The 23333-nt window shown below is 58.9% G+C and overlaps 1 protein-coding gene across 1 annotated transcript in view; it reads right to left on the reverse strand.

Annotated features, from left to right (window-relative positions):
- Window positions 1-5422: 5422 nt before the first annotated feature.
- DIS3L2 (DIS3 like 3'-5' exoribonuclease 2) overlaps window positions 5423-23333 on the reverse strand; it is a 418510-nt gene continuing 400599 nt past the window's right edge. Inside the window, exons 14-20 of the mRNA XM_007943808.1 lie at window positions 12508-12691; window positions 11886-11972; window positions 7966-8113; window positions 7654-7784; window positions 7406-7510; window positions 6212-6313; window positions 5423-5569 (exon numbers count right to left, since the gene is read on the reverse strand). Coding sequence (XP_007941999.1) covers window positions 5423-5569; window positions 6212-6313; window positions 7406-7510; window positions 7654-7784; window positions 7966-8113; window positions 11886-11972; window positions 12508-12691 — 904 coding nt within the window. The remainder of the gene's footprint in view (window positions 5570-6211; window positions 6314-7405; window positions 7511-7653; window positions 7785-7965; window positions 8114-11885; window positions 11973-12507; window positions 12692-23333) is intronic.

The raw sequence follows: 23333 nt of genomic DNA on the forward strand, positions 1-23333 counted from the left end.
TTGTGGGTCTTTTTATTCTATCCTGATGATTAAATTCATTTCTATTTTTACTGTCATTTTCCCCTAAGAGTTTTTTTTTTTTTTTAATAGCATTCTGTTCTTGTTTCATGACTGTATTTTTTTTCTCCTCCCTGCATGTTGTTTCTTTTATAAAGCTTGTTTTGTTTCAAGTTTTCCTTGTGGTTGCTGTTGTCATGTGCTGTCGAGTCAGACCTGACTCATAGTGACCAATCTTCCTTCCGAGGAGTGGCTGGTAGGTTTGAACCACCAGCCTTCTGGTTAGCAGTCAAGTGCCTTAGCCACTATGCTACCAGAGGTCCCAAGTTTTCCTTAGATGAACTCTTTCCCTGGCTGTCTATTTGTATTTCACAGTGGGGACTACAAAGGTGAATGGAGGCTGCTGGCCTGTGAAATTCACCGGAGGGTCATCCGGCTGGGCCATCCAGGGGTCTTCCATCTGGGGGTACTGAGCCCCTAGAGAACTCTTCCCCTCGTCTGGATGGGGAAGGTCTGGCGGCAGCATCTGAGAGTTGGCCGGGGCAGGGGTATGGTCTCAGCGTCTCATGCACACGTCTACAAATCCCACCCACTGGCTAGGACCCCCGGTCCAGAGGCTGAGTCTTACGTCTCCAGTAAATCTCCAGTCTGTGCCTCATGAAGAAGGAAGGGGGACCTGTGAGGCTCCGCCAGTGAGCAGGGGGTCAGGGAGCTGCCTGGGTATTCAATAAATTCAGAAAACTCTTTCTTTTAGTCACCCTTCCTCTCTCCAGTGGAGAGCTACTGCATGCTTTCAACCCCAGAGCTTTTAGGGATCCTATGGGATAAACCAAGTTAGCTCTTGTTGTTGTTGTTGTTATGTGCCGTCGAGTCGGCCCCGACTCATAGCGACCCCTCCTTGGGTTTCCGAGGCAGTATCACTACGGAAGTAGGATTGCCCAACCTTCCTTCCGAGGAGTGGCTGGTGGGTTTGAACCGCCAGCCATCTGGTTAGCAGGCAAGTGTCTTAGCCACTATGCTACCAGAGCTCCCAGTTTTCACTAATACAGGAGGGGCCATTCCCTCACCGTCTGCTTTGCAGGTCAAGCCCTACAATGGCCCCTTTGCTGTCTGAACAGTTCGGGAGGCACTGAGGGCAGATGGTGTGTTCCGCCTGCAGTCTATTCAGAAGCCCACAGTAACCTGGTCCCAGCTACACCTAACCCGCGCTGGCTTCCAGAGCCGCCTGGCTCTCCCCACACACGCTCCTCTCCTCACACACGCACTCTTCTCATACGTGTGCCTCTCCTCACGTGTGCTTTTGTCACAATTCCTCTTCTCAAATGTGCCCCCTTTCACACATGCCTTTCTCCTCACACGCACCCTCCTCTCTTCTCATGCTCCTCTCCTCACAAGCGCCCCTCTCCTAACATGCCCCTCCTCACACGTGCCCCTCACACGTGCCCCTCTCCTCACACGTGCCCACCTCACATACTTTTCTCCTCACATGTGATCTGACCCCCTCCTCACATGCTCTTCTCACACGTGCACTGCACCCCTCTTCTCACATGCACACCCCTCTTCACACGCGCCCTCCTCTCCTCACACACACCTCTCTCCTCACACGTGGCCCTCTCCTCACAGGCGCATCTCTCTCCTGACACACGCCCCTCTCCTGACACATGCTCCTTTCCTCACACGCGCCCCCCTCTTCTCACACACGCCCTCCTCTCACATGTGCCCTCCTCACACATGCTCTTCTCACATGAGCCCTCCTCTCCTCACACGTGCCCCCTCCTCACATACGCCCCTCACACATGCTCTTCTCCTTACAAGTGCCCTCCTCTCCTCACATGCACTCCTCCTCACACGCGCCCCCCTCTCCTCACACGCGCCCCTCTCCTCTCGCCGGCCTGGCTCCCAGTTCCTCTCACTTGGAATGCCTCCCCAGGTCTCCTCATCTGCTCCCTGCCCCACCTCCCAAGGCTAGAAGGGATGCGGCCTCCCTGTGAGGAAGCACCCGGCGTGGTCAAGGACCCATGGCCCACCCTCTGACCCCTCATCCAGGGCTCACTTCTTGCTCCACCATCTTCATCCACCTTTTCTTCCTCTTCCCAGGACTTGCTCTGAGGCGTAAGTGCTGCACCCCAGCGGTGAGATCCCGCAGCTCTGACGTGACCTCATTCTCTGGGCTCCGGCAGCAGGTGAGCGTCCCTCCTCAGGAGGAGTCTGGTCTCTGGCATCTGGGGGCACCCTCCTCCCCACCCTGCGACCGTGGCACCCCTTCCTCATCTTTCTGGATTACCACACGGCCCCTCCCACGTGCCTCCTGTCCCTTGCCCTGGGACTGCTGTGGCTGGAGCGGCTGCAGCGGCACTGGGGACCATCTCGGCTTTCCCTCACTCCTTTACGCTTCACCGTGTCCTGTGACCCGTTCACTGGAGACGGGCCCACCCTATCTGGCGGTCGCCCGACAGCAGGGACACTGTAGGTCACGGGTGTGGCCTCACAGCTAGAACATGGCTGCAGGTAGCACATGCTAAGTTGATAAATGAAACAAAGGTCAGGCCGTGTCACAGTTCTCACTGAAAACCTCCAGGACTTTGCATGGCCTGGCGCGTGACGGCCTGGCGCGTGACGTCCCAATTTCTAGCCCAGCGTTGCCTTCCCGTCCTCTCTGCGCTTGGTGACCTTGGGCTCCCAGGCCTTGTGTTTATCTCAATCGCCCTCCCTCCTCAGGCCCTCACCACTGGGCCCTCAGCCTGTCCCACCTTCACTTGGACCCAGGAAGCCTACACTTGCCCTCCACGGCTGGAACAGTCTCTCGTCTTTGACCTTTGCAATGCAATCGCAATGTACTGCCACGGAATCGGATCCGATTCATAGCGACCCCTCCTTGGGTTTCTCAGGTGGTTGAAGATTGCCCAACCTTCCTTCCGAGGAGTGGCGGGTGGGTTTGAACCACCAGCCCTCTAATTAGCAGTCAAGTGCCTTAGACATTATGCTACCAGAGCTCCTAAGAATGAAGACCTTTGCGGGTGGTACCAGTTCTACCCTGGCCACGTAGGGACATTATTTACCTCTGTGCCCCACCCCCAGGTGACCTCAAGAAAGTCCCCGCAGAGCAGAAACGACAGCCCTGCCCTGGGCGGCTGAGCTGGGCCAGCACATGGCTGCTGTGGGGCAGCAGGGAGAATGAACGAGCTCTCCTCATTGCCTCACTGCCTCCTGTCCCCTCAGAGTGGGGCTGCGGAGGGGTGGTCTCCCTCCCTGGACACAAGGCCACTGTCCCGCCAACGCCCTGCACAGACTTGATGATGTCGACTGAGGGAATGGAGGGGAAAGAGTCCACTTTAGCTGAGTGGGAGGAAGGCTGAGGCCACTGCTTTGAGTCTGTGGGGTCGTGGGGTGTGGTGGGGAACAGCACTTGAATCCTGGTCCTGGCTGGGCAACCACCATGTCACCTGCCTCCTTCCTGGGAGCAGTTCCCAGTGGCCTGATGGGGTGGACTCAGGGTTGCCCTGGCCCCATGGCTCCAGGTGCCCCATGTCCTGGAGGCATCAGTGAGGGGCATCTGTCTGGGGAAGTTCCAAGCCCAGCACCTGCCATTCAAGCAAGTACAGACAGTAAAGACCTTCTGTGGTGACCGGCCCAGGGGAGCTGGGACAGCAGGGAGGGGGCGTCTGTACATGCTGGCTAAAAGGACCCCAGCCCTCTTGACCTTCTGCTCCCTGAGGGGCCCCATGCCATGGGGGCTCTGCTCCACCCCAGGGAGCAGGGAGTGCCTGGGCCTGTGGGGCTGAGAACATGGCTGCTACTCCTCAGGGACTAACAGCAGGGTGGGTGGGTGGTGCTCGGGGGACAGGGCCAGCTGTCTGTCCTTGGGACTCTCGGTCAGGCAGCTAGGCCAGGAAGCACCCAGAGCCTTGTCCCTCACCCAAATACACCACGAGGCCCACCCATCTTCCTTTCTAGGAACTTGGTTCCAGGAGAAGGCTCTGGTGGCAGGAGAGGGGATGGTGGCCCTGGGACACCTGGGGCTGGCAGCACGGGCAGGATAAGTATGGTTGGGGGGCCTGAGGGGCCAGAGGAAGGAAAAGGAACTGAGGACAGGAACAATGATGCCTTTTCCCTTCCTCACAGCCCCAGCCTGGAGGTGGGTGGAGGACGGACGGCAGCCTGAGGGACAACCGTAATCACTGAAGTCTCTCCTGACAGAGGTTCCGTGATGCATTTTTCTTTGAAGAAGGTCCACTGTAACCGGAGTCAATGAGCTCGCTAATGCTCAGCGCCCAGGACGCAGCGCAGTGACCGGGCCCTTTGTCACAGAGGCGCTGCTCAACTGTCTGCAGCTCTCAGGGAGGCCGGCTGTGGGGCACAGGCCGAGGAGAGGCCGGCTGTGGGGCACAGGCTGAGGAGAGGCCGGCTGTGGGGCACAGGCTGAGGAGAGGCCGGCTGTGGGGCACAGGCTGAGGAGGGGCCGGCTCGGGGAGAGCTGCCCAGCGGCCCGGCCTCTCTGTCCCTGGGTTGTAGGATGGTTGGAGGTGGGGGGGGTGCAGGACGCTGGCAGGTGTCTAGGCCCAGCGGGGCCACCTGGAGCCCGTTTCCCTCCCGGGTTGGAGAGGCCAAGTTGAGCATCCTCCCCACCTCCAGCAGGGTCTGGCATCGCTTGTCCTCAGCTCCTTCTTGCTACCAGGGCACAGAGATTGGGGCTGGAGGCACTGAGGTGCCATGGGGGGAGGGAGCCGTGTCCACGGTGGCACAGAGCTGGGGTCTAGGGACTGGGGGTGAGGGTGCTTTCAGGACCCACGAGCCACCCCCTCCCATGGCCACATGGGGCCAGGAGGCAGCGAGTGGTGGGGGTGCGATGGCCCCAGCTACAGCGCGGGGTGAGCGCGAGCCCCTTTCCTGCATACTAATTATGTTTTTAATCAGCCAGAACGAGGCGCAGTCTGCGTGGGGACGGCTCTGAATCATGGTGGAGCTGACAGGACAGGCTAGGATGGTGACCCCAGAAGTAGCAAGCAGGGCTGCAGACTGAGCCCTCGGTGGTGAGCGGTGGGAGCCTGGTCCCTACCCCGGGTGCAGGGGGCACTCAGCCGGGCCTCCGCGTGGCACCCACATTCCACATATCACTTCACACTTCATTTTATTCCATGATGCTGATCTCCTGGGCAGGAAAGGCCTGGGGAAGGGGGCTGGCCTCTGAGGATCACATCCCTCTGTGGCTGGGTGAGCACTGGCTGGGCCCCCGGCCCTCTGGTCCAGCCCTACACACGTTCCTCCAGTTCGTTTAAAAACTGAGCTGGAAAAGTAAAATAAAATGAAAAAATAAAAATAAAAACAAACCCCTGAGTTGTTAAAAACCAAACAACGTAAAAATCCCCTTTGGTGTCAGAAGGTCCTCTTGGTAAGAGCCAGCAGGGTGGGTGGGCGGCTGGCAGGCTCAGGCCTCCGGGTCGCTGTCGGACTCCTCCTCCTCCCACAGGCCTGGGGCGCTCTCGGAGCTCGGCCGCTTCAGGATGGCACTATATTTGAGGGCAGCGGCCTCGGCCTGCAGCACCACCTCCACCAGGCTGAAGATGGTGATGACCTGCGGCAGAGCAGGGCCCCTAGTGAGACGGGCCTGAGGGGACAGGATGGGCGGGCCTGTCCCCAGAGCCCAGCTCTGCCGCTGCGGTCTAGCTGTGCAGTGAGGACACCGTGGGACCCACTCAGCCTCCGTTTGCTGCCCTGTGAGCTGGGCCTGCTCCAGGGATGATGCCCGGGGCCGGTGAGAACTAATGGGGCAGGGGACACACAGGCAAGGGCTTTGGTGCAGCCTGGCGTACAGCGATGCTCACAGATGGCAGGTGACAACCTGAGGTTGGCTCGGCCTTCAGAGCACATTGTAGGGAAGATGGTTAGAGACGGTTTCTTGGAAACAAGGTCCGGAACTTTCATCAGATTCTCAAAAGGACCCCAATAGTTAAGACCCTCGCTTTGGAGGGAGAAATAAAGACCCACCTCTCCTCAGGGGTGTCCCCAGGGGAGGAAAGGGGTGGCAGAAAGTAGGGGCCCAGAGGAGACGGTTCTGGTGACAGTTGCCAGAGTCTGCAGTGGCTGGGAGGGGCTGGGTGAGAGATGGCAGACATGTGGAGTGTGCCCAGGGGATGGGAGGAGTTACCCGAATTGGGGTGAACACGGACACAGGGTGTCGGGAAAAGCTGCGCCCTCCACACCCGCAGGGCCTGACCTGGCGCACTGGCTCCTGTTCCACGTCCTGGGGCTCCCAGACGAGCGTGAGCTCTGGCTTCTTGCCCACCTTCTGGAAGTGATGGCTCCGCAGGGGCAGTGCCTGGGGTACACACAACAGCACCCTGTTGGGCCCTGGGTGCCACCCCAGACCCCCTGGCCCAGCAAGTCCGGTGGCCTGCAGCGGCCCTGTGCCTGGCCCACCCGTGCCAGGCCTGCTGCGCCATCTTGGGCAGGCCACGTCCCTGCCAACTCCCCCCACCTCTGGCCATGTCAGGAGGCCCCAGCTGGGACACCAGAGGTGAGTCAGGGCCTGAGATGACCAAGCACCAAGGGACAGAGGCTGAGGTGTTATGGGGTGGGGTGGAGGCGGTCTGCCTGAGCAGGCCTGGGGCAGAGAGCAGGACGCAGTGAGGCTGGAGGCTGCTGCCCCCTGCTGGTGCTGGGCCTGTGCGCACCAGGGGACAAGAACCCTGACAAATTCTGGTGGGCTGGGCTCTTCTTCTCTCTGCTCCATTTTATCACACCACGGTTATCCCAAGTAACGTGCTGGCTCTGTCCGCCCCTAAGGGCCTTGGGCATGTGGAAATTCAGAGCCAGGGCAGGGACTGGGTGGTGCACCTGCTAACCACAGGCACCAACTCCCTTGGAAATGACCTTAAACAAATGTGCCCATGGGGCAGTACGTACCACAGGACTGACTGGTCCCTTCCTTGTAGGAAGGTGTCTCCAGAGCAGCCACGGGCCACTCTCAGCTGACCTCCAACAAACGTCCTGGCAGCTTCCCTGCCCGCTGCCACGGACAGTCATGACTGAGGGGCCGTGGGGATGAGGCCCAAGCCTGGTCCTGGTCCTGCAGCACCCCCCCCCCCACCAGGCAGACGTGGTGCTGGGGGCGGGAGCAGGGCAGGGCAGCCATGTCGGGGGCTGCTCACAGCTGAGCGAGGGGTGCACTGTCACCCCACCACTTGTAAACCTCCAGTGAGGGCGATGCTGCCACCCTGCCTGCCACCCCATGCTGCAGAGGCGTGCCCGTGTGTGTGTGTGTCGGGGGGGCAGGGGCACTGGCATGTGCTAAGTTCTGGGAGGCTAGACTATGGATGTCTGAGAGGACGGCTTTCCGTAGTGGCTGGCCTGGCCTGTGTCTTGCTTCCAAGGGGAGCCCCAGGAAGACACCCCGCCACCTGGCACTCACGTTGCAGTAGATGCGCTTCTGCACCCCGTAGCGCAGCACTAGCACATCGAAAGCTTGGTTCAGGACACCCATCACCATGGCTTCTGACTCCAGGGGGCCACTCTCCTGTAGGGTGGTGGGCAGCTGCTAGGCCACAGGCCTGGGCAAGGCTCTTCCCAAGCCCACCCAGATGCCCATGGCCCTGGGATCCTGGGGTCAGTGCTGGGAGGAAGGTAAGGGGCTTGGGGGGGACAGAGCAGTGGCTGCACCTTGACCAGGATGGCGAAGAAGAGGCCGGTGCTGAGCTCCTGCACGCGCTTGGACACCATGCGGCGGTCATTGCAGTGGTCGGCCTGCTTCTGCAGGACGTCGGGCTCCAGGTCTGGCAGCGCCCTGTAGCCTGAGGAGAGGGGGTTGGACCCCACTGATGGGTGCTCTATGTGTGTGAGGCTAGATGAGGGTCCCTGCCGCCCCGGCCTAGGGCCAGGTGGGGCCCGGGAGGCCCAGGCAGACAAACCCCCAGAGTGCATGCTCCAGGCCCCGGCTGCCCATCCTGCAGGGCCTCCAGCATGCGTCCTTACCGAGTGCGGCAGCCATGAGGCGGTGTACCAGGATGTCGGGGAAACGGCGGATGGGGGACGTGAAGTGTGTGTAGAGTGGCATATTGAGGGCGTAGTGCCAGAACTGGGCGCGGTCCTGTAGCACCCCCGAGCAGAAGTACAGCGCCATCTGGGGGCAGGGTAGGTCTCAGGGCCACGCGGGCAGCTGGGGTTTGTCCACGGAGGAGCCCCATCCTCCCAGTGGGTGCTGGGCAGGGACTGGCCCATAGGCCGCAGGCAGCTGAGCCCAGCCAGCTGGGCCTGAGTAGGCAGGGCCCTTCTTGTTGAGAGCAGCCAGGGGCTGCCAGGAGACCAGATGAAGCCAAGCAAGGGCTGCTCCCAGCCCTCTCTGCTGGAGGCAGGTGCAGCCTCCCTGCAAGGGTCCAATCTGCCTCTGCTGAGGACAGAAGGACCCCCAAGATACTGGACTGGGTGTGGGTGGATTGGCCTCACTTGGTCCTGGGGTGGGGGTGGGTCAGGTGGGGTCCGGTAGCACCCTGTGGCATGAGGACAGGGGGCTGGATCCCACTGTCAGGTGGTCTATGTGTGTGTAGCTAGGTGAGGGTCCCTGCTGCCCCTACACCCACACCCTGACACTTTCACACCTGCATCTCCCTACAACCACCTATATGCATACTGACACCCTCATATGCCCACACATTTATAACACCTGCACATCCCTAAACCCGCACACTGACACTCATACACTTGTACACCTCTGCACCCACTCGTACAGTCACACAGCCACACATCTCTATGCCTGCACACTGACCCCTCACACATCTGCACACACACACCTGACACTCCTACACCCACATTGATATCTTCACTCTCAACTCATACACCTGTACACTCTCAAATTGTCACCCTCACTCACACCCTTACACTCCTATACTCACACTGATACCTTCATACACCCAGACAACTGCACACCTGTATACCTCTAAACTGACACTCTCACACCCACAGCTCACACCTGCACATCCTCACACTGACACCGTCACTCACACACCCACACACCCCTACACCCACATGCTGATACCCTCAATTCACATCTGCACACCCTCACATGCCCATCCACACTCACACCCCTACATCTATAGGCTGACACCCTCACATCTGCAACTCACACACCTGCACACCTTCACACCGATACTCACTTACACTTACACACTCACACCCCTACACCCACATGCTGACACTCTCAACTCACACACCTGCTCACCCTCACACTGACACCCTCACACACCCACACGCTGATACCCTCACGCCTGCAACTCACACACCTGCACACCCTGACACTAACACCCTTGCTCACCCCCCCACACCCCTACATCCATATGGTGACACCCTCATGCCCACAACTCACAAACCTGCACACCTTCACACTGATACCCTCACTCACACACCTACACACTCACAACCCTATACCTGCACACTGACACTTTCATACCCACAACTCACACACCTGTACACCCTCACACTGACACCCTCACTCACACCCCTACACCCACACGTTGACACCCTCACATGGTAATGCCCTTCCATGTGCTGAGCCAAACCAATTGCTGGCTCCAGTTACTCACAGCACATGGACCTGGAACCTAGGCGTGGTTGGTGGTGACCTGTTCAGCTCCCCCCTGCTTCCCTTCCAGATACTGCTGGGCCCTGGGTTATGGCCGGGGCAGGCTGCTGGGGAAGGTGGGTGCTGCCTTTACTCCCAGCCACGCTCTAGCTCTGTTCGTAGCGGCAGCCCAGTTCCCCAGATGAGGTGGGTGAGAAGGACAGAGGGCTTGGCCCCTTTCCTGGCTTGTGGAAGGGGGTGGTGGGGAGCACCCCAGACAGCCCTGGCCCCTAGTCTCAGCAGTGGGGTCTGACCCCATGCTCTTCTCTTTCATGCATGTGCCGCAGATCCTCCAGGCCTCCTGCCCGTTAGCCTCGGACGACGGAACTCCAGGGCCACTCTGACCACCAGGTGGGCAGTTTTCAGAGGCTGGGGTGGGGGAGGGCAGAGGCAGGGTTGGAAATCCAGGGCTGTTACGTCTGCTGTGCTAGGCCAGCCTGGAGCCAACCAGAGGGCAGGGTGTCGGCAGTCTGGGTTACAGGCACCCCCCTCTGTGCCTGCAACTGGGGACAGATGAGGGCAGCCAGACCCAATGGGGCCCCAGTGGCTCTGTTCGGCGGAGCAATGAGGCATCAGAACGTAAATCAAATGCGCCCCGCTGAAACAAGCTGTGAACAGACTGAATCTGCCGAGTGACAGAAAAATGATGTGTCATTGTCCCCTGGCTGGGCTGGGGCCCAGAGCTGGCCCCGTTGACAGTCCCAGCTCCTGCTGGCCTATGTCCACTGTAGGGGCTCCCTTCCCCCGACATGCAGTCCCTCGGAGGGCTGGACAGGAGCAAGCCCATCTGTCCAGACCCCAGGCTGTGACCTGCCCCCTCCCGGCCACCAGCACAGGCCCAGGCAGGTGGGTCTGGCCCACTTCCCTCCGGTGCTGCTGAGGAGGTAGAGGAATGGCCCGGCAGCCCGCTCCAGACAGCTTCTCCTCCACCTCCGGACTCCTGACAGACCCCACTTCCCTCCGCCAGATGGAGGGACCACAGCACGCAGCCAGGACCTGGGCTTTGAAGGCTGTCTACTCTCAACGGCTCCCTGCCTTTAGCCACGCAGACCGGCACCCAGAGGACAGGCAGGCAGCAGATGGGGCTCGCACCAGCCCCTAAGCAGTCCCTGGGACCGCTACCGTGGAGTAGATGAGACACACTCTGAGCAGAAGGCCACAGGTTGGGAGCCCAGGGCCCCTGTCCCAGGTGCTGCCTGGGCGTGCCCTCCCCTCCCCTTGGGGGGCCTTCAGCTGGGGCCCTGATGCTCTCCTGTCCTGGCAGATAAGGGAGGCTGCCAGGCCAGGTGCACTGCGCTGGATAACTTTCATATGGCCTTTCTAGCCATGGTCTTGCAATTCCCACCAACAGACTGGGTGGGACTATGCAAATAAGGTGCATGGGCCCAAAGGGATTGGAGTTTGCTGCTAATGCAAATAAAGAGCATGGCGCTGAAGTGGGGGTGGGACCATGCAAATAAGTTGTACGTAACCCTGATGAAGGGCTTGGTCAGTTTTTGCTGTCCCACTAGGCTTAAAACACGGTACCCTGGAGGTGGAAAGAGGGGGCCTCACTATCACCGAGAAGAAGAGACAGGGGGAGAGGCTGTCCTTTGGACCCAGGGTCCCTGTGCTGGGAACCTCCTGGACCCAGGAGACAGAGTGCAGCACAGGAGACGGTGAGGACAGCACGCACGGCAGCAGGAGACCAGCGGGAGGTGTGGCTGGCCCACGAGGGTAGCCTCCCGGCCTGCGGAGCGAGAGATGAGGGCCTCTGGCCAGAAGGCTGGCTGCCAGAGCGGGTGCCTCTGGGCACTTACCGGTGGAGCTAAGAGCTTGGTAATACTTGCCTGAGCAGGGCAGAGGCCAGGCTGGCCCAAGACGCCCTAGGGGCCAAGAGTCCGAGAGGGGCCTCCCTGCGGCACAGCTGAGAGGCAGCTGTCTGGATGGAACATCTATGTGCTGAATCATAACTTGTTACTTCCCTGACAAACCTCCTAATTGTGAGTACTGCCTGTGAGGTCTGTGTGGCCACTGTCACGAATTATCAGACCCAGCAGAAAAGTAGAGAGTGACATGGAAGGACGACTGGCGGGAGAACTGTTAAAAAGGTTGGAGAGAGGAGGTATGTCTGACTTCCACCTCATGGGAATCGGCCTTGGGCTGGCCCTGTGACACTCCCCCGCCCCAGCCGCCTAAGTGAAAGGTTAGATGCCTCAGCCACACCGGTTAGGGTGGAAGAACTGGCAGGAAGAGCTGTGTGTGCCTGGGGGTCAGGGCACGCTAGGCCCCTCCTTACCTGCATGGGCCGGGAACACATGTTGGTGAGCACCTCCTTCCGGGCCACAGAGTACTTGTCATCTCCAAACATGTCTGTCAGACTTCTCTAGAAACAAACCCAGGACCCTTGAGTGATAAGCAGGCAGGCTCAGGAGAGGTTCTGGGGCCCTGTTACCCACTGACCACTCGATACCTGGTGTTAGGACAGGCCCACTGTGGCCCAGCCCTGCCCAGAAGGTCACAGGGTGGGTGCAGGAGGGGCCCCACCTGGAGTTGCTCCAAGGGCCCTGGCTTGCTGCTGAGACCAGGCCAGTTGACTGGTCTGAAGAGAACCCCTCTGCCCACACTGGGAATATGGGTGAGGACAGTCTCCATCCAGTGGGATCAGAGAGCCAAGGCCATGGATTTCTGGGTCCCAAGAGGCTTAGCTCCCGGCAGGGGGCACTTCAAACCATTTACTGTAACAAACATCCCCTGGCTTCAAACAACCCCTGCCCCACACTGAAAGCCACGGGGTCCACTGCTGGCCCCAGGCTCCCTGCCCACAGCTCAGCCTTGAGTGGTCTCCCTGCATCCAGTCCTGCTAAGGGGTGTGTCTCACGGCCAGGGCCTGCCCACCTGCCCCACTGCCCGGCACTCACGTTGAGGGCCCCTGCGGAGCTGAAGTCCACAGGCAGCCCCATCTGCTCGCAGAATTCCTCCAGGTCACTGAGCATCTTTGTCTGGGGCGGGGGGTGCCGGCGCAGCAGGGCCCGCTCGGGGAAGGTGCGGTAGATCTTGTGGGCCACCGCCGCGTTGGCCAGGACCATGAGCTCCTCCACGAGCCTGTGGAGGGTGGTGCAGGCTCAGGGGACAGCCCTGCTCCCGTGGGGTTGGACTGCAAGGCTAGGCTGGTCCTCCTGCCACACAGGAAAGCCAGCACATGGACTAGGGAGCGCTCTGTTCCCCGCTGAGTTATGGTACCACCTCTCACCCCCAATCTGTCCGTATGCACACCAGTTCCTGCTGAAAAAACCCAAGCACCATAGAGCCTGGTGTAACCACTGAGACTATGGCCCCTAGCTGCCCTTCAGGTCTGGAATTGAACCCACAACTGTGGTTTCCAGCCAAACAAAGTACAGGCATGTGAGTTAAACATTTACCTCAAGTAGACACACGCCCTGGAGACAACAATCATGGGAGAAGGAAGGGCTGCTTATGCACAGGGAGATAGCTCAGGGTGCAGAAGGGTATGAAGGGATGGACACTGGGAGGAGGTAACTATGGGGAGGAAGTGGGAGGGGAGCTGCTGCATTGTAAATTTTGGTCAATGACATGAGACAAAGTATATGTGAACTGCTGTATGAAAAGTGAATTTACTCTGTAAATCTTCACCCAAATCCTAATTAAAAACAACAACAACAACAACAACAAAAACCCAAAAAACCAAGCACCAAATCTCACGAGAGCCAAGGCTGTCCTTGCTGTGGGAACTGGACATATAGCTTATCTGATCCTCACTGTTCCCCAATGTAGCAGAGGAAAAACAACCGCCTGCTTCACAGGGTGCTGGAATGACTTGTTCAAGAGCGGGCGCTGGGCCGGTCTATCCCAGGCCCTTCCATACCTGGGGGCTGTGTTCCTCTTCCCCGACGCTCCCCCATGAGGGCCAGCTCATGAACTCCCAACACGCCCTGTAGCTTCTTCACCCCCTTGCTTCCCAAGCCGTCCCACAGACCCGGCTGGAGGCCCGCCTCATTGTCCCTCCTGGGTGCTTACTGCCTGCCTCACCACTTGGCCACCACGGGAGGCCACTGCACTACAGTCACTGTTCGACTCTCTTCACTCATGTTTAGGTCTCGTCAATCGCTGAGGCGTCCCAGTCCCTGTTCCACACGTCTGGCTTGATGTTCTTGGTCACACATACATGCCATCGCAGCCTGAATGCTCCCAAAGTAGATGGTCACTTGTTTGCTAGCTCGTTCGTTCACTCATTCATTCAGCCAGTCAACTTTCAGTCACTCAACAAACATTGCTTTGTGCCAGTCACTGCCCTAGACTGTTGCTGTTATGTGCCGTCAAGTCATTTCCAACTCATAGTGACCCCTCCTTGGGTTTCTGAGGTAGTATCACTACAGAAGTAGATTGCCCCATCTTCCTTCCGAGGAGCGGCTGGTGGGTTTGAACTGCCAGCCTTCTGATTAGCAGTCAAGTGCCTTGGGCACTACGCCACCAGAGCTCCTGCCCTAGACTAGGCAACATCTATAACTTTGGGGAACCACCTGGAACCACAGTTTGCCAGTGTGGCCAGCAGGTGGCAGCATGGTTCCATAGCAGGGCCGCTGAGCGATGCAGCCTCAGGAGCTCCAGGCCAAGCGCCAGAAACACCCAAAGAACCAGCCCACTGCCACTGAGTGCATCCCAACTCCTAGTGACCTTACAGGGCAGAGCAGAACAGCCCCACAGGATCCCCAAGACTGTAAATCTTTATAGAAGCAGACCTCATCTTTTTTCAGCTGAGTGGTTGGTGGGTTCCAATCTCTGATTTCTTTGGTTAGCAGCCAAATAAATGCCTTAGCCACTGTGCCACCAGCTCCTTCATGGCAGCAAAGTAGCAGCAAAGTAGCAGGGTGGGGCTGCTTCGGCCTGACCTGTCCCCTCCCCCCTACTACAGGTCAAAGGACTGGAACCCTGGGGGGGGCTCTCCGTCCTGCAGGGGCTGCTCTCCCGTCTCACCTCTCACAGCCTTGGCTAAGTGAGGACGCCAACAGGGCAGGTGCAGGGGTGCATGCAGGCCAATGAGTAGACGCTCAGGTGGCGATGACCCCCCCCCACCAGCTGCTTCTCCAATTACTCTGCTACTTGTCCTCCCTGGACCCCACCACAGCCCTACGAGTCACCTGCAGCCTGATTAAACAAGTGAACCAAGTACAATCTTAACCTTGAACGTAAAGCCTGTCTAAGCTTCCTCAGAGGCTTACCTTGGACAGTCCCCCGGCTCCCCCTCTGTGACACAGGGATGGGAGTCCCGGAGCAGCCTGGGGGACCTTCTCGAAGACAGTCCTGAGACCTCTAGCATTACACCCAGCTGAAGGATCGTGTCACCAAATGGGGACAGGGCCAGCCAGCATGAGGGCCCCACTCCCTGGGCACTGGCAGGTGCCTACAACAGCGGTCCCTGAGACCCTCCTCAGAGCAGCAGGTGGTCGAAGGATGGATGGGAGCAGGAACACAACCTGGCCTCTGTCATCACTTGCTCCTGATGGCTGGAAGCAGTCAGGGTGCGGTCCCCTGTGGAGCGTGCCAGGAAGGGCCGGGCAAAGTCAAGTGGCCAGTGGCTGGAGCTCCACTGGATTCAGGATTCCCCTCAGAAATGGGGACAGGCCCTACAGGAGGGCGGGAACGGGCTGACCCAGGCCTGCAGCTCCTCTGGGGCTGTCAAGGGGATCCCTTCCTTAGGCTTCACTAGGTGATCCCATGGGCCAATTCCTGGGACAGGCCAGCAGGGAGCCCTCTAGAATCTCCTCCTATGAGACCTGGGACGTGGCAGGGACCTTAGAACCCAGGAACCTCTCTGAGCAGGAAAGAGCCTGACATTTAGAAACCGCGGCCCTGTGGCCCAAGGTCTCTGGGGCCCCCAGTTCAGTGTTGTCCTTGAGCCACAGGGTAGCTCTGGGCTGTGGGCTTCTCGGTCAGGCAGTGGAGCAGGTGTGACGGGGAGAGAAGCTCCTGCCAGTAGACCCTCCAGGCAGACAAGCACCCCTCAGCCCATCTCCTCGCCTCTGCAGGCACCCTCATGGGCACACAGGCCGGCTACCAACTGCAGGATGATGCCCAGAGGGGCTGGGGTGGGGAGTTTAGCAAACTGCACACCCAAAGGAAGAGGAAAAAGAGGCATTAGGCCTGCTCCCCGCTCCCAGGCCTCTTCCTGCCGGGCACCTGCCCTCAGTGCCCGCCTTCTCGCCAGGCCATGCCAGAACTGCCTGATACCTGCTCTAACAGGCGCTTGGGAATGGCTGCTGGCAAGGACCACCTTCCAGAAGAACTAGCTGAGCCCTTGGAGACGGGCCCTGGTCTTTCCTGAGCCACTGTGGCCCAGACTCTGGAGGTCCGGGCGGGCTCTGCTGTGACAGACACTGAGTGGCACGGCCAGCTGGGGGCTGCCTGGATGCAACTCCTCACATCACTTGAACCCACTGCCTTTCATCTAGCTTTCAGGGTGCAGAGCGGGTGAGGTGGCGACAGGTGTGAGGTCCCCATCCCAGGGAGGACCTGAGCAAGCCCTAAGGAATCAGAGTCTCCATCCGCCCGGCAGGTGAGGGTCATGACAGCCTACCATACGCACTCACACACACATGCCTGTGCACGGCAAGGCCATCCGCCTGTCAGGTGAGGGTCATGACAGCCTACAATACGCACTCACACACACATTCCTGTGCACGGCAAGGTCATCCGCCCGGCAGGTGAGGGTCACGACAGCCTACAATACGCACTCACACACACATTCCTGTGCACGGCAAGGCCATCCGCCCAGCAGGTAAGGGTCATGATAGCCTACAATACGTACTCACACACACATTCCTGTGCACAGCAAGGCCATCTGACCGGCAGGTAAGGGTCATGACAGCCTACAATACGCACTCACACACACATTCCTGTGCACGGCAAGGCCATCCGCCCAGCAGGTAAGGGCCATGACAGCCTACAATACGCACTCACACACATTCCTGTGCACAGTGAGGACCACTGTGGGTCACAACAGTGTTCCCCAAAGTGTGTCAGTAGATGTGTACCTAAAGAGATAAGTATTAGTATATAAGAAATGCTGGAGTTGTGTATCTTTTTAATTACAAGTTATCCCTTCACCTTGAAGATGCTAACGTGCAGCGGGACTATATAAGAGGGAGCGACTGGATGGGGTGGTTCTGGCTATTTGACGGTGGAGCCTGTTTGGGGAGCTCCTTAAAAGACAACGTCCAGGAAGGGCTGTTGTAGACACAGCAGGTGTCAGAGAGCGGCTCCAAGGGCAGTGGACGGCATCACCTGCCCCTTCTGTGAAAGACTGCCAGTCTTTGTTGCACCGGGCATGGCCATCTGGAAAGAAGCTGAGACAAGCTCGGCCGCTTGGCCTGAACCTCAGTTCTGCCACCAGCTGTGTGATTTCAGAGAAACCCCTCAACCTCTCTGACTCTCTGTTCACCTGAGAAATGAGATGGAACCTGTAAGTGCTTGGCTTCCTGCCTGTGCTGGCTGATTATCGTGCAAGCTGGCCTGCAGGCCCCAACTCTAGGACTTGGGCTGAACTCGCAGGCAAGACTTCTACAAGTTCCTTTTGTCCCCTCACCCACTCTCATCCAGCCTCATCTTTACCAGCTGGTCTCCTGCCTCGAACCCCGTTCCTGTTTCCTTCACACGGAAGCTGGGGCATTCTCCCTCAAGGGCACACCTGGCCAGCCCCTCTCCTATCGGAAGCCCCTCCATGGCAGACAGCTGCCCTTGTGACAGTTCCACCTCCTGGATGAAGTTTACGGGGCCTTTTGGGGTGTGGCCTGGGTTTATCTCTCCGCATGAAGCTCCGCCTACCCCACTCCATTCCATACACACACACACACACACACACACAAACCCAAAATCCACTGTCATCAAGTTGATTCCGACTCATGGTGACCCCTGTTGGGTTTCCGAGGCTGTAAATCTTTATGGAAGTAGATCACCCCCTCTTCCTTCCAGCGTGGCTGGTGGGTCTGAACCGTTGATTTTCTGGTTAGCAGCCAGATGCCTTATCCACTACGCCACCAGAGTTCCACTCTAGCCCCACTGAACTCCCGTGGCTTGGGGCTCTTGATCCCCTGCCCTGCTGTCCCTGTGGCTGGAGACCTGGAACCCTATTCTCCCATCTCTGTTTTGGAGTTGTCTCTGCCTCTAGGGGGGCAGCATGAAGTGCCTAGCCCACATGCATCACCCTCCTACTACACCACAGTCCTGACACTACTGCCACCACCTCTTTGATCACCAGCCCCATTTCCCTTCACCACGCCCAGGGTTGGATCCCCCGGTTTCAGGACGGTGCTTGGTACAGTGCTCATGCTCAGTGCCTCTGTGTAGAAGGCAGGTGTTCTGGTTCCCTAGTACCGCTCTGACAGGAATATACCACAAAGGGGATGGCCGTAACAAACAGGAGTTTATTCTCTCATAGTTGGGAGGCTTTAAGTACAAGTTCAAAGTGCCAGGCTCTAGGGTCTGGGTGAAAGCCCCTTGACCTTGGGCTTTAGCTCCACCTCTTGTTCCCAGCCCACTGAAGCCAGAGGCATCTCTTCACTCAGGCAGCTCCTGGCTGCTGAGGCTAGCAAGCCCAAGGTTGACAAATAAAATGGCACATGGCAGGCCATTAATTCAAGTCCATTTAAGTCCCAAGGTCGGCAGAGCATGGCAAGCTGCCGAATAACGACACAGCTACGTGGGTCCAAGCGTGCCAAAAGCTTGAGACCATTCCCCAAGGCTTCCCCTTATATACGGGAAGCAGACTACATCCCTAAGGCAGCTACTCAGCTGCTCACAGTAGATTCCACCATGGAGTTGATTACCAGTCTCACCATGGGGAATACCTTATCCAGCTGCCCAGCCACTCAACCAGGCCCAGCCAAGTTGACATACAAACTGAAGTACCGCAGCCGGCTTCCCAGGGCGGGCACAGCAGGCTCTGATGCAGAGTCCAGAAGGGCTGGGGCACTGCCACCACCTGCTGCCTGGCGCGGTCAATGGTTTAAGCTCAGTTCAGTTTGTTTCAGTTCTAGTATGTTTCCTTCCCAAACACCCCAAAACCTCAGAGGTTTGATCCACACAGAGGCGCCGGGGCAGAAAGGCCTGGTGATCTCCTTCCAGAAGATCAGCTATTGACAGCCCTGTGGAGCCCAGTTCCATTCCGACACCCATGAGTGGTTGCCATGGATCACCGTCAACTGCTCTGTATCTATGTATCCATCCACATACATGGGAAGTCTAAGGTGTACAAAGGACACGTGACTGGTTCCAAGTCCCACAGCCCTGAAGCAGCAGCTGGGGTGCTCACAGGCCGCTCTGCCTCCCCTCCCTGACCTCCAGGAGCCCAGGCTCATCAGGGGTAAGTGACGTCCACAGATGTAAGATTAAGCCCAAGAGATGGGGAGGAGAGGGGTGAGTTACACACGAAGAAGATGGAACAGCAGAGGTTGTGGAAACAAAAAAAAAAAGGCATCCAACATGCTTGGGAGAGAAGGCATCCCAGGAAGGCTGAGTCAAGGGAGGAGAGAAAAGAGGACAAGGTGGCCTACGACAGGCTGGGGTGCCAGATGAGCTCTGGATGTCCCCTGGGGAGCTGGGGAAGGATGGTGAATAGGGACTGACGGGACTGACGGGACCTTAACGAGAAGAATGTGGTGATGGTGGGTAGGGCAGCGGGACGAGAGCAGCAGTTGTGGGGAGAGCTGATCAAGCCTGAGGGTTGCGAGAGGCCCCAGAAAGGCAGGTGGGGCGCAGAGCTACTGAGGTGAGGCTGTGTGGGCACCCGGCCATCACAGGGCTTGGAGAGGCAAGGAGGGAGGGCATTGGGAAATGTGGTACGAACTGCTCCTGGTCAACTTCACGTTCATTTCTTCTGAAGCTCGCCTTGTCCCCACTTGGGCAGGTCCCCACTGTGGGCTCAGGCGCTGGGGGCCGGCTGCTGGGCCCCTCCCGGGGTCTGTGCCTGAGTGAGGCCCTTCTGCATAGCTGGCAGCCACCTTGTGGGCCCTGCTGCTCTCCCCCACCTCAAAGTGGGCGCAAAACCCAACTCAACCCAACCCACTGTCATCGGGTTGATTTAGACTCACAGGGACCCTCTGGGACGGAGTACAATTGTCCCACAGGGTTTCCAAGGCTGTACATCTTCGTGGATACAGACTACCACATCTTTCTGCCAGTGGAGTGGCTGGTGGGTGTGAACCATTGCCTTTTGGGTTAGCAGCTGAGTGTTTTAACCACTGTGCCACCAGGGCTCACTCCAGTGGGTGCAGTGTAGTGGGAAATGCTGAGGGCAGGGGCTGGGTGGCAGGAAGTCCCCCGCGATCAGCCTGAAGGGAGGCTGTGGACATGCGAGCTGGAGCTTGCCAGTTCTCTCGCCCGGACTGGGGTGGGGCTGGTGGCAAGCGGAGGCCTGAGAGAGGGAGCTGTCGGGGTGAGGGGGGCCACGGGGCCGGGTGATGGGGGTGTCCACCCACCCCCGGCCGGGCCCAAGTCCTCTGGGGTACCGGCTGCAAGCAATGTAGAGGAGAGCGCTCTGGCCGATGGGGCCGACCCACGTCACAGTGCGGGCCTCTCGCTGACCCCTCTCTTCCTGGGCTCGCTGCAACCTGCTCCATGTTTTGGATGGGCCCTCGAAACCACAGGGAAATGAATGGGGCCCAGCTCACAGGCATGGAAAACCCCAGAGGAGAAGGCCTCAGGAGCCAGACATAACAGGCCCTGCGGGTGAGGCCGGAGCCAGGTTTCCTACTTGGTGAGGCCCACCCACTCCAGGGCCTTCCTATAGGTTCAGTGGGTGGGGGCCAGCTGTGAGGCCCTTGTTTTTCTAGCTCAGGAGGAAGTCTCCAGGGGCCAGGCAGCCGAAGTCCAGGCCCTCGGGCCTTGCCAAGGGGAGGCGCGGTGGCTGCGGGAGGGAGGGGGCTTGCGCGGAGCTGGTTGACAGTCAGAAAGGCCTTTGTCAGCGTAAAGTTAGCCGAGGCTCCGGGCTGTGCCCCTGCAGGCGCAGGGCAGCGGGCGGCGCGCTGGCCCACGCTCACAGCAGAACGCTCCCCGAGCAGAACCAGGTGCAGCCACGGCTGGGCCCTGCAGAGCTGGGAGGCGGGCTCTTCGGCGGGTCCAGGGGGCACAGAGCTGCGCGGCGCCCCCAGTAGCTCTGCTGCAACTGCCCAGCCGGGGTCCTTTGCTCCCCAGCCACGGGCCATGACAGAGCCTGGCCTGGCTCCATGCTGGGAGCCGGGCCGTCACTGACAGGGGAGAAGGGTCACTGTTGATTTAAAAATGAGGTTCAGGCACTGAAATGTCTAAGGGGAGGGGTGCTCAGGGAGGCACAGGTCTTGCTCAGGCCCCTGTGCACACAGCTGCCAAGCGGGGAGTGGGCCCGAGTCAGGCGGGCATCCACACAGGTGCAACGTGAGGTGTTTTACCCACGTCGGCCTGCCCTCCAGTCTCACCGCCCTCAGATCTGCATGAACAAAAACTGCGGCTCAGGGAGCTGGTGTGGCTTCCCCAAGCTTCAGGCGAGGGTCCCAGACACCATTCGGCCCTTCACCTCAGGGCGTACTGGGCCTTTGGCTGTGAGCTCCCGGAGGATGGAGTGGCCAGCCTGTCAGCTCCTTGCTTCCTCGTCAGTGTGGCTGGGGCTCTGCTGACAGTGGGACTTAGTGCAGGGTTTCCTGGGGTTTCTGCCATGTCACTACAGTCCTCCCCAACACACAGGCTGCAGAGTGGGGGTCCCAACCCCACCTGGTTCCCTGCTTCTCCAGCATCCAGAGGGACACAGCTTTCCCCACGGCTATCCTCCGTCTCGTGTCTGAGGATGGCCACGCTGGGCAGGCCACATGCAGGGCCACCTTTGACCTGGCTGGGCTGGGGTATGTCTGCCACCTGGGAAGCCCCATTTTCAGACCTGTGCTCTGCCTCTGCCTCTCTCCTACTGCTTGGTGAACAGAGAACAGAGACACGATGACCCATCCTACCACCCTACTCTCTCCCAGTCCAAGTTTGGGGCTCTGAACCCTGCAACTCTAGGCAGAGCACCTTGGCATTCATGGCTTTGGTTCTGTTGGCAGTTCGGGGTCCTTGATGGCTCTAGTTCTGTCAGTTCAGGGTCCTTGATGGCTCTGGTTCTGTCAGAAGTTCAGGGTCCTTGATGGCTCTGGTTCTGTCAGAAGTTCAAGGTCCTTGTTGGCTCTGGTTCTGTCAGCATTCAAGGTCATGCTTTTGTCACTTGCAGATCTTTTTCTCCTACTGCTACCCCGCTCCACTCCTGAATACTAGCTGCGGCCTTGAGTCAAGGACTGTCTGTGGGGGCCGTGGCAACAATGCAGCCAAAGCCCCCAGGATGCAGACACTGTAGTCTGAAGGTGGCCTGGAGGCCCAAGATCCTCCAGCAAGCCTCACAGCCTGTGTGTGTAGCAGAGAGTCCCCGGTTGAACGGAAGGGAGTAGAAGGGACTCGGCGCTCTTCATCCTCCCCCTTGCCAAGGTCCACACTCAGGAGAAATCTCCGGAAGTCTTGTTGCTCAGCCCCTGCCCGGCCCGGCTGTGGACAGGCTGTGGGGCTGAGGCCTGGGGGACCTGGTGTCCAGCAGCTGTGATAATCTGGGCCCCTCATGCTCTCGCCACCGGCTCCCGGCCCCGTCAGCTCCCCCACCAGCATCCCTGCTCCCTGGGGCTCCCTTTGGCCTATTGGGTGGGTGATGGGCACCCAGACTCCCCAGAACTCCCCTGGGGCTTCCATGCCTCTCAGCTGTGCCCACGCTGCCCCTCAGCCCACCACACCATGCCCCTGTCCCCACTCAGCTTGGGCTGGCGTTTCCTAAGGCTTGATTCCGGCAGCACCCTCACCCAACACCCATCACTGACTCCTGATGGCTCTGACAGGCCAGTTTTCCTCTGCAGGGGATTGGGGGATAGGGCTTGCCCACCTCCATATCCTGGGGCCAAAGTGTCAAGATGGCTGGGTACAAACAAGACATTTCAGAGACAGAATGTGCTGTGAACAAAGCGAGCTCTGCCTTCTGGGCTGAAGCCCAGTCCCAGAGCAGGGGACCAGGAGCGGCAGGGCACAGCCCTGCAGGAGGCAGGGAGGCAAGCTCAGCAGGCAGGGCTGCAGATGGCCTCTACCGGCCTCTACCACGACACACGGCACCTGCCCTGATTAAATCCTTACTGGCTTGTAGACGGCTATCAAAGAAATGCAACATAGGGGGACGGTGTGGCGGGACACGTTTGCTGTCTACCTGAAAAGTGAGCACTTCTGTCCAAGGGCAGCCTGCCTCACTATAAACATGGAACCCAGCAGACTGAGCAAAATGTTCACTCTCCTCTTGGGTAGCTTCCACGGAGCTAACACTTGTCTTCTCACCCACTGGGATGCGGTCTGTTGGGTCTGGCAGAACTCTTCACTAGCTATGTGACTTTTAAAATATTGACACATGGTTTTTATGAACAAGGTTCAGGGTGGTTTAAATGGACATGCTGCTACCAAGCTCCCCGGGCTTCCCCAACGTCTCCACATCCCACCCTAAACACAGGCACGTGACCCTGAAGGCCACAACAAAGCACTGGCCCCAGCCTCTCTGCTTCAGGGATGCAGAGGGCATGAGGGTGAAAGGAGACAGCCGGCTTTCATCCCCACCTCCACTGCTAGCATCTCTGGGCCACTGAGAGCTCTCACAACCGTCATGAAGACTTCTGGTTCTTCTCCAGACGCCACCCTCAACTCTACC

This window comes from Orycteropus afer, unplaced genomic scaffold (genome assembly GCF_000298275.1).
Source record: "Orycteropus afer afer isolate SDZICR_OR568_19922 unplaced genomic scaffold, OryAfe1.0 scaffold00006, whole genome shotgun sequence".
Lineage (NCBI taxonomy): Eukaryota > Metazoa > Chordata > Mammalia > Tubulidentata > Orycteropodidae > Orycteropus > Orycteropus afer.